General features: G+C 30.5%; 1 protein-coding gene across 1 annotated transcript; it reads right to left on the bottom strand.

The window, feature by feature from the left end:
• Nucleotides 1-2,695: 2,695 nt before the first annotated feature.
• Nucleotides 2,696-9,986, bottom strand: LOC114760540 (reticuline oxidase-like). Its single transcript, XM_028949795.1, has 2 exons — nt 9,869-9,986; nt 2,696-4,163 (listed from the first exon to the last, which is right to left on the bottom strand). Exons 1-2 carry the CDS (start codon nt 9,886-9,888, stop codon nt 2,696-2,698), a joined length of 1,488 nt encoding a protein of 495 aa, XP_028805628.1. The 5' UTR covers nt 9,889-9,986.
• Between the last annotated feature and the right edge of the window lie 1,699 nt (nt 9,987-11,685).

Raw genomic sequence — 11,685 nt, 5'->3', positions numbered from 1 at the left:
ATATAGAATATTATTTTTCTTAAAAAATAAATTTTATGAAAGCATATGCAGTAGGGGATGAATTTTTCGAAAAACAATTATCTTAGGAGAATATGAACTTTTAATCACTAAATACCCATTGTAAAGTTTTTTTCCCAAAAATACCCATTTCAAATTAATTAATATGTCTCTCATAAACTATTTATACTAGTTTATTTATTTGTAACGTTTTTAAACTTACCTGATTAAATTTTCTTGTCATCTTTTTTCTTTGAATTTCTTTGTTTGGGTGCCATGCCATAGTATCAACCTTTCACTAACAGGGATGAATCGCCTAAGTGAGGATATAGCTGATAGTTTCAGGCTGTATAATAGATGAAGATTTAATTTGAAAGTCCTGAATTCTATACACAAACATAGCGTTTTAATATATGAATCATCTTTTATTATATTTATAAATTTTTTCCAAATATTACAAATGGCATTTAAATTTGTTACAAGTAGCGCTTCTGATTACCAACAATTCATAATTTTATATTTTTCTTACTGTTATTAATAAATTTATTTAGTTGAATATAAATGTAATTTCATCTTAATATTAAAAGGGAAAATTTCAACTAAGTTTTACAATCTAGAATTAAAATTTTTAGGCTTAGGAGATATTCAGTCTCCCTAACCCAAAATAAAATTAAATGAACAAGTAGAAAGATTATTTAGTCCTTAAAATTTGAAGCTAACATCTAATAGGCTTTTTTGAAAATTTTTTATGTTTAGAGCTGTTGTTTTTTCATTCGTTGTTATAAAAAAAGTATATGTATAAACGTTACATTTTATGGTTTTATTAAACTTTTTATATGCATAGTTGTTATTTTTCTATTCGTTGTTGCAAATGGCCATCGGTTTAGTTGTTATTTGCCTATTTTTTGTTATAAATTTCCATATGTAGATTTGTATTTTTCATAGTCTTCGCTGTAATTTTTTTTTTTTGTATGTAAAGTTTTATTTTTTCTATCCGTGATATAAATTTTCATATGTAACATTGTACGTTTTAGAAGTAAGCATTTGGTTTTTTGGTTTGGTTTTTAATAAAAACTGAATATAAATATATAGAACAACTTTTATATACCAAAATGATATTGATTAATCAAATTAACCGAAATATTCGATTCAGTCAACTAATGAAGGGAAATATATAGATGTCAAGACCATTTTAGATCAGGGAAGCACAATAAACCTAGTTATAGCCATCAATTAATAATATTTATTATTCAAGATGGTTCATGTCAGAGAAGTATAATAAAAATTCAAATAGAGACTAACTAGTTGTTGGTTAGGGTGGTAAGTCAGAAGAGAACACAAGTTCAAATTTTGAGAAGTGTAATTGTTAGGAGAAATGAAAACTTTTTATACTCTAAACCTCAAAAGAAAAACCGCTTGATTAAATTAAAAAAATCAAATAAATTTTTTTTGTCACAATCAATAATTGATTTTGAACCCAAAAAATATTACTATCCCGGAGGTACCATTGTCTTGATCCTCCAAGAACTCTCAAGCTAAATTAGAAAATTAAGACGCCCAATTTTCTATGGGTTAAATGATATTTTTTCTTTTTCATTTAATTTTATTTTGGGTTAGAGAGACTGAATAATTTTCAGAATCTCATAGGCTTAAAAATTTTATTAAGTCCGGGCATTTAGCTCAAATTTTCCCATATTAAAGCCCAATTCAGATTGCTTAATTAAACCGATGGATCAGAGGTGAATCAAACTCCTAATCCTGAAACATCATTTTGAGTTTTCTTTTTTAAAAAGATAGCAATATATCATATTTATGCTTTACTAATCACGCTGGCTTGTTGACTTGTATATAAACTATATATGAGTTTTTTATTTACTTGTGAATTAATATTATTCTTTTATTTCGCCTTGAAACCTAATTTGTTTGGAAAAAGGTCAGCTCCAATCTCTCAATCAAATAAGTTAATAGACTAAAACTTAGTGACACAGAGTAAGGCCCTTAGCTATCAAACTTATTTGTTTATCAGGCTAAGCATGTAGATTTTTCTTGGTTTTAAATGTTATGTATAATAATTATGCAATAATTTTTGCCTTGATATACTATTACCTTATAAAAGACATATTACAAATGTCTAATACTTTAATAAAATTTACTTAGGGAGTGTTTGGGTACCTCAAAGCACTTCTCAGAAGTACTTTTCCGCAAATCGAGACAAAATTCTCCACATATTTACTTCGCAAACCGTAAAAACACTTTTAAAACTATGGTTTTGTTTCTACTCAAATATCCTAATCTTCTTAAGTTATATAAAGAATTTCAGGGATATTGATATTGTATTCAACATGAACTTTCGAAGCAAAGTGAATTTTGATTATTCGTTATGATTAGTTTTCCTGATTTAATTTCAGAACAAATAGTGAAAAAAGAAGTTTGAACTGATAGATCTCAAGAATAATGGACATTAATATTAAGTCTTATTAGATATATGAGATGTACGTAGTACGTACTACTACCTTTTGCCATAGTGCCAAAGGAAAGAGCTTGCAAACCTTTTACAATGTATTTATAACTTGCACACTATACGATTAAATACCAGACTTCAGATGCGTTTTCTAACACATGCATTGCAGAATCAAACTTGTAAATGCACATATTTGCAGAGGAGCTGAAACTTAAACTCACTTGTACAAATGTAGCATCACATTGAACTGATGGAAGAAGATAAGGGAGGAATGCCTTGTTGATTAGTGAAAACATTATTGGGATCAATCAGAGTCTTGGCTTTAACCAGTCTATCATAGTTGCTCAAGAAGTACCTTTCACCCCAAACTCTGGCTTGTTCCTCTGCAGCCTTTGTGTTAATGGGTTCCAACATTATTCCAAGATCAAAGTCCATGTAATTGATATATGCAGCCCTAGGACCCCATGAAACAAATGAAGTCATAGAATCATAAAACTCTCTTATCCACTCAATATATTCACTGCTTCTACCATTATCAGCTTCTTTCCAGTATATCAGGTACTGAATGGTGAAGAGATTGCCTTTTCTGTGAGGAAAAGCTATGGATTCACTGCTTATATTGTGCATCATCCCACCATAAGGGTCCAAAATGACATACCCTTTTGGCTCCTTCTCAAGTATGTTCAAAGCAGTTTCTATCCCCTCTAGAGGAATATGACTCCTCACAAAGTCTGATTTGGCCTTGAAATATTCCTTGCCTTGCATATACCTGTTCTTCAAGTCAGACACTGTGGCTCCATTTGTTAGGCCAGAGAAGAAAACTATAGACTCAATCCAACTCATTTCTTTGCAATCTTCTTCCTCAATACCCAGTACAGGGAAAACCTGGTTAATAACAGAGATGGCCTTGTGCCTAGGACCCAGATAAAACCCTTTAAAAGTTGCAGATAAGCCTGTAGTTTTAGCTTCAGGCAAGCCTGCACCAACAAAGCATGAAAAATAATAGTCATCTTCCAATCTTGGTGCTACGTATTGCCATTTATCAACTAGTTTCAGAAGATGATCTTTTGTGCCTGTTCTTGAGACTATGAAACTAGTTACAGTTTCTGGCACTTTTTGTAATTTGATCTTCCAGGCATATACAATCCCCCAAACACCACCTCCACCTCCTCTAATAGCCCAAAACACATCTTTTCCCATTTCTTTCCTGTTAAGTAAATTCCCATCAGCATCTATAATAAGTGCATCCACCACGCTATCTGCTGCAAGCCCATATTTTCTTGACAAAAGCCCAAACCCACCTCCCCCAATATGCCCGCCTACACCCACGGTTGGGCATGACCCAGCTGAAAACCCGTGGGCCTTGCTGGCCTGAGATATTGCATAGTAGGTCTCTCCTAGGGTGGCCCCACCTTCAACCCACGCTATTTCAGCCTCCATATCCACCTGAACACGGTTCAGGTTCATGAGGTCAATGATGACAAATGGAGCTCCATCATTGGCCACAGAGGAAGTCCCTTCGTAGCTGTGTCCACCACATCTCACTCTGATGCCTACAGAGAATTCTCTACAACACACCACACTGCTCCTTAGCTGCTCCAAGCTCTCAGGCAGAACAATTGCTATAGGTTTTGGGATGTTAAGCTGTGCAAAGCGAAGGTTCTGGATGGAGAAGTTGAGGATTTTGAAGTAGTCAGCATCATAACTGTGAGTAGAGGATTGGTCAGGGAATCTTGTGAAGTTTTTGATGTTGTGATGGATCAAGCAAGATGTATAGTCTGGGATTGAAGAGGATAAAGAAAGAGAAAGAAACAGAGATAGCAAGAGGAGGAAGATTGGTGATGAGTTTCTCAGAATGATGAACATGGCTTAAGACTGTGAATGAATGGAAGAAGAAGACGAAGAAGCATAAGAGTGTGGTGATGATGATGATGAAGCAAGCTAGCTATTCTGCAATTTTGCTAGTGAGGTCAAGTTTTATGGCTAAGACAAAACGATGCAGGAAACAGAGTGCAAATGGCAGGCCGGCCATAGTTTTAATATTGGAAACACATAAGGTTATGAGATTGAACTTCTATATGACACCAAGGAACCAATCAAACTTCCCTAAAAGATGACAAATTTTTTATGGTTATTTGCACATGAATTAAATACAAAAAATGTGGGTGCAAAGTGATGTAAAGAAGAGCATAAGATTTTTAAAACATTTCTTATTTTGGATTGAATGATTTGATTTGAGATAAAGTGAGGTGATGAATTCTGCACGAGACAGAGAGAAGCTACAGATTAGGATTTCTTCATTTTAATTACTAACAGACACAAATTTTGCCGGCAGGTTTAGAAACTCATTCCAATGGCCTGCTATGTTTGCTCTTGTCTGGAAGATATTCATGTCCCTAATTTTATTTTATATTTTACTTTTATCCTTTTAATTATTTTTTAAAAATTATTTAAAATTTTTTCTATAAAAATTTGGAGAAATCAATCACTTGCTCCTTATAATCTTAAATCAGTTATAGCTAAGATTCTGAGCTTTCATTAAGTGCAACTTAATTATAGACTAAGTCCCTCGACCTTAACCGAGTACAACCTCATTCATATAATTTCAACAATTATAAATACTAGTCCCTAAGTTTTAATAAATAAATTTTGTTCTTATAATTTTATTTTTTTAAAACGTAGAGACCAATATTTTAAATGATTAAAACTATATGAGCTTATTCACATTGAGTCAAAATTTATAGAACAAATTTTAATCAAATCAAAACTATAAAATTTGACTTAGAGTGAATGTTGAACTCTTAATCAAGTCAAAACTTTTATTAAATGATTAATATTTCTTAAAAATATTGTCATTTGATTCATTTCTCTAAAGTGCATAACAGAAAATTGTTACGCGGTTCGATGGTTCATTAGTAAACTAAATTTGTTAGCTATTAGAGAAAGAATAAATGAACAAACCTAAATATGCATAGCCTAAACAAATATACATAGATGAAAACATAAAATAAAATTAGCGAACGAAATGGAAACTAAACAACGTTAATGAACAAACATAAAATCGGCACACAAAAAAAATGAAGGAATTAATTTGAAACTAAATAAAGTTAATACATAAAAATAAAAAATAAAATATAAAATGATATTATAAGGGACCAAAAGAATATTTTAACCATAATCAAGCCGGGTTAAGCATTAGCGACAAAACTCAAATTATGTTATGCTCATGTTTTGTCAAAGGAAATAAAATAACTTTAGCTAAACATATTAGAACTCTTTATTCTATTTTTAATTGATGATGCATTATGATAAAACCTAAGCATGTTAAAACAAGACAAAGTATAAAGGCAGGCCAAATTATTACGTAATTAGACTTTAATTTCATTCGTTTGTCTTTTCATGATCCGGATCATGTTAGGAAAAACAATATAAACACAGTATTGGATTAATCAGATTTTATTTAAAGTTTTTATTAATCCCTTATTTAGGACATACTAGAAGATAAAATATTTTTTTATAGACTTTATATTTTATAGAATAAAAAGAATATTTTATTTCAATTTGATACTTTAACTTTAAAAAATATATTTTTAGTTCTTTAATTCTAATACTGTTGACAAGGTATTGAGATCTTGAATATTAATAAAACATTTGAGAATGTTAATTTATTAAGTTTAATTTTTAAACAACCATAATTTTCTAAAAAATCATCATTTAAAACTAATAATTTTACAGTTAAAAGACTACAAACATATTTTTTAAATTAAAAGGCCAAATTAAAATATTATATAAATTTAAATGATTGAATATGTACTTTAACCTATTTTATATCGACACTTATATTTAACATTTAAAAAAATAAAATTATAGTTAAAATGCAAATTATAAAAATATGTAAATTATAAAATTATAAAACCGAAAATCCAAATTAATATTAGCATAAGACATAAAACTTAATTACAGAAATATGTATTATTTATAATTAAATAATTTAATTTATAGTTCACATTAAAAATATAGTGATATAAATAAAAATCAAAATCAAATAGAGAAAAAAGTAAGACAATTACAATGAGTCCTAACAAGGAAATTTTAATCACAAAGTTTTTTTATAACAAGCTAAGCTAGCAGCATGCAACAATAAGTTTCAATACAGAAAATGATAATAAGTTTATGCCATTTATAATTACATTTTTTTAGTACTTTATAATGAGATTTAAAAAAAAATGTTATGGAAAATATCTGAACCGTAAGTTCATTAATTTATTGCATGAGCTGAAGACAAACAACGTGAGACAAGATACGGCCCTATCTCGTACTTGAGAATGAGCGAACTCTTGAATCGCTTTCATTGCTTTTTCAAGGAAGCGTACACGGGATGAACTTCCTACTAATATTTTGAGTTTTGTTGGAGTTTGTGTCAAAGAGCTCTGCCCATGTGGATGGTACTTTTTGTGGCCTCCAAGTTCTTTAGCAGCCACTTAGAGGTCCATCAAGCAGTATTGCAACCTTTTTGTCTTTTTGATATTTTTTTACTCTATGATGGTTGCTTTCCGTTAATAAGCTATGCATGTCCTTGTGTTTGTTTAGTCGTGTTTATAGTTGCTTTTGTTCAGTCTTTGTTTTTCCAAGTTTATGTGGATGTTGCTACTTAATGCTATCTTGTAGGGGTGTTCAATTTGTCCCGTCCCGGTCGTCCCGTCCCGGTTCCGGTGAGTTTGGGACGGGACGGGACGGGACAAAAAAAATTTCGGGACGGGACGGGACAGTGACCGGGACGGGACGGGACGCGGGACGGGGTTGTCCCGTCCCGTCCCGTCCCGTCCCGGGATATTTTTTTTTAAAAAAAATTATTTATTAATAATTATTATTAGATTATTCAATTTACTTATTAATAATAATAATTATTTTTATAGTGATTTTTAACTCTTAAGTTGTAATATTATCTCAACAATATCTCCTTCCTCAATAAAATAATTCATAAAGCCATTATATAGTGTTTTTTTTTATCGTATTTTTTTTTACAATATTGTTTTTACATCTTTTTTATACTATATAATTGAGTTTTCTACATAATATTTTTTATAATGTTTTTATCTTTAGAAGCCTAACAAAAAATAAGCATTATAATATAAAAAAATTTCATATAAAAAATTATAGTTTTTTTTTAAAAAAAGGGAGAGGGGAACGGGACACGGGACTAAAACCCTGTCCCGTCCCTGTTCACCGGGACGGGCCTGTCCCGGTCCCGTCCCGTCCCGTGAGCACCCCTACTATCTTGTGAGTTACTTGCTCAAGCACTAGCTTTTTTGCATGTTCATTGGCATTTATTTGCCTTGGTTTTCATGCCAAATCCTTGTTTATTGGTGTATGCTGCCAGGGACTTTTGTAATACACCTGGGGATACCTATGCCTGAGCTTTGACTCTTAGTGGTATAATTCAATGGCTTCTACTCCATACAATATAATAGTTAGTGTAAATGATGCTTATGGTCATTGGGATTCTCTGGAGTGTCATTGATGGCAATGTCTTAGCTTGTGTGAGCCACAGCTTGTATTTTGGTTTGAGTCTCTTTTGCTGACTTTGTATCATGAGGTCGATATTGCAAGAAGTGTTTCTGTATTTGTTTTTTTATGTTTTTTTTATGTTCTGGGCCGGCCTTCTCCTTTGGTTCATTTAGGTTTTGCCTAAATTGACTGAATACGATTGGCACGCTTTTTTATGTACTCATTTTATTTTGTTATATAAAATTGTCTTTTTGTCAAAAAAAATCTTGAATCGCTTTCCATTACAATATTGTTTCAAAGTAGGGAGAGCCAAATTAATTTAAAAAGTCCAATGCATTTAATATAACTTTTTTTTTAAAAAAAAAATTTGGTTTGGCTTGTTTTGAGGTTGGAAAGACCAACCCCACCTCTTCTTCTCCTGTTGGCATTATTCAATTGGCATGTATCAATTGTTATCATATGTATATATATTCTCATTGAAATATTTTTATCTAATGTAAAGTAATTAAGATGAGGGTTGTGTATAGACTAGACCAAACTGGTAAATTTCTAACACAAAATTTAGTATGATTTACACCAGACTAAACATAATAGTCCTTATCTTGTGGGACAAAATAATATTTGAAAAAATAGGGAAAATATTAAAAACAAAAAGACTAGAGTTTTTTTTCCAGGCACATATCTTATTGGAAGCAATCATGTTGAAGGGAATGTTACGTTGTACACTAAATGTGAGTATATCTTTTGATGGGAATTCTAATCTTAGTTCACTATGTTATGAAAAGATTAACTCCTTTTACCAGATTCAATCCCCATAAGTGACTAGACTAATTGGTTTTAAAAGCTAATTTAAATTTTAATTTAGTCTAACCCCAATAGCCAACTTAGTTTGGTAAGTGGATACCAATGTTCAAGTTAGTTTTTTCAACTTCAAACCAAATCGAATTAGGTCACACTAGACCAAGTCAATCGGGTTTTTTTACTTACTTGCACTCCCTTGGTTAATAAAGCTTTTTTTTTTTTAAAAAAAAAAAGCTTTACTCTAATCTAAATGCATGCAAAATAGACCATATTAAAGAAGGTAAGTAAGTGATTTTAAAATACTTTTATGAGCTTTTCTTTTTCAAAAAGAAAATGGCAATGAGTAGATACAAATACAGCAAGAGGTGATAAGAATAGGACCCAACCACATGGGTGATCACTCTCATATCAACAAGGCACAAAAACACACCCACCATGCAAACGTTCCTTCTATCCAACAATAAAGAGAAAAATCACCTCAGCATATAATGTGGTACATACTTGAAATGATGAAACGTTCCTAACTAGTCCATATGTATGGGGAACTGAACCCCACTTTTGAGGATGGTGACTTAAATTGCCCATTTTAAACTTAGAAAATCATGTTATTTTCATTCCAACTACATCGCTTGCCAGTTATACATGTGTATGATATTATTAGGATTGGAGCCTATAATATCTCATTTTTTAATGTTCTAACCTCTTAATTATTTCTTTGGAATTTTTTCCTTCCGAGCTCCTAGATAAAATGAGAAATTTTCCAGTATTTTATAGTAATTAAATGGCGTAATTTAGTTTTTTTTTTACGTTTTTCTAAAAAAAAAAACCCCAAAATTTTGTAGTTTCCACTTATTTTCTTTAAAAAAATCACAAAAAAATTGCACTATTTATAGCTGCAAGATATCAGAATGTCCTTTACTTTATGTTAGAAGCTAAAAATCAAAATTAGAAAAAAAAAATAAAATTAAAAAAATTAAGACATTACAAGAAACATCATGAAAGCGAGATATCAGAGCTTAGGAGACCAACATAGAGAAAAACAAAGCACCGATCCATGGAGAAGGCGCAGGAGAGGAAGAAAAGGAAAGTAATATATCTCACCTCCAAATAACAACAGGCATGGAGCCCAAAGAAGACGCAAGGATGAATATCTCACTTCCTCAGCTTCAGCGTAGCCTTCTTCTTCTTCTTCTTCGGCCCTAACTTTTCTACTGCCTATTTTCCCTTCTGCACAAGATCTTGCGTCTATATATATATAATGTAATATTTATGGAATAAACGGTGGAGATATATAAGATAACAGTATTTGAATATATGGAGGTGAAACAACTCGTTTTTGATTGGGAAATTAAGGGATAAAGATGCTCCCCGAAAAGGCAATATCAACCTTACAAAAATCATGTACATCTCTCATCATCAGGTTGTCTAATTACTGACGAAACCTCCCTAGCACCCGAGCATATTCTTTTGCTTAGGCTCATTTCCCAATCCCCGACACTAACCTCTGTATATTTTTTTAATATTAATAAGAAAATTATATCTTAGTAAATACAACTACTGTCATTTGACTTTTATCTTGATTCTAAATATAAAAACTTAATTTACTTTTTTTTCTTATATTTATTTATTTATTTCAAAATAGTTTTTATAATAATGGTAGTTCTAGCTAATACATTAGATTAGTAAAGATATTTTTTGAAAAAAAACAACATCTATTTATTATAAATGACTAATTTAACTGGTTTTCTTAATCTACTTAAATTACTTAACTAGCTTTTATATTAACAACTGGAGGTAGTAGCATTATACTACTTTCTGTTTTTAATATAAGAGTTTGTTTGGCTTATATTTTGGTCCTAAATATAATATCCTAGTCTACTTTGTTTATCACATTTATCCTTTTTTTTAATGTAGTCATTGTAATAATAGTAGTTCTAGCCAATACACTTGATTAGCAAGGATATTTTAGTAAAAACAACACATATTGATTATAACTAACTAATTTAACTAATTTTCTTAATCTGCTCAAATTAGTTAACTAATTTTTATATTAAGAATCAAAAGTAGTGTGTGTATGTAAATTCAGGCTGATCTAAATATTAAGAAACAGACATGTCAATATTGATTAGATAATTTTCAACTAATATGTAAATATCTCTATAAGTATTTTTTAAATAATCATATTCTTAATATACTATAAAAATTAGATAACTAGTTTGTGAATATTAAAAAAATTAATTAATTTAATTATTTATAATAAATATGTGTTAATTCTTATAGAATACTTTTTTTAACTATGTGTATTGTAACTACTCTTTCATGAAAATATTCTTAATAGGATATTTTTAAAAAAAATTATAAAATTGAAAAACAAAATAAATCGAGATCCCATCTAGGATCAAAACAAGCCAATTGTCTTCTTTAATATAGGAAGTAGTATGATTTTAGAAATTTATTAATACTTATATATTATATATATAAGGTCCTCGTTCATTCACTCACCAAATTTATGTGCATATTTTGAAAAGTCATAAATGAAATTGCATATTCATTGGTTGATTCAATGAACAACTCAAAAAGTGATACATGATCATATATGGATTGATTTTTTTTTTGACCAACATCATATATGGATTGATTGATTGATGGTTAAATAGTGAAATGCATGTTCATCTGTTTATCCAATAAATAATTGGATGAATTTGTGTATGTACTATCTTGTTATGTTTGATTAATAAATACTCCTCCGGTCCTAAATGTAAGACCCTTATACTAGAGTGTATAAGGGTCTTACATTTAGGACCGGAGGAGTAGTTCAATTAATGTCTCAATAACCAACGGATAAGGGCTTATAAAGTAGCCCCTTGCTCCGTAATTATTAGATCATCTTGCGTCTGTTTGTGGAGTGTGACCCAGAA

Source organism: Neltuma alba, unplaced genomic scaffold (assembly GCF_004799145.2).
Source record: "Neltuma alba isolate B1F8T4 unplaced genomic scaffold, ASM479914v2 tig00010986_pilon, whole genome shotgun sequence".
Taxonomy (NCBI): domain Eukaryota; kingdom Viridiplantae; phylum Streptophyta; class Magnoliopsida; order Fabales; family Fabaceae; genus Neltuma; species Neltuma alba.
The sequence above is the reverse complement of the archived record's forward strand: the minus strand, read 5'-3'. Positions and strand labels throughout refer to the sequence as shown.

What these genes read in the sequence shown, in the direction of transcription:
- LOC114760540 (XM_028949795.1), bottom strand. Translation starts at nt 9,888, where the DNA reads ATGCCTGTTGTTATTTGGAG. An exon ending in ATGCCTGTTGTTATTTGGAG is followed by an intron (nt 4,164 to 9,868) that starts GTGAGATATATT and finishes CTCTACTCACAG; the next exon opens with TTATGATGCTGACTACTTCA.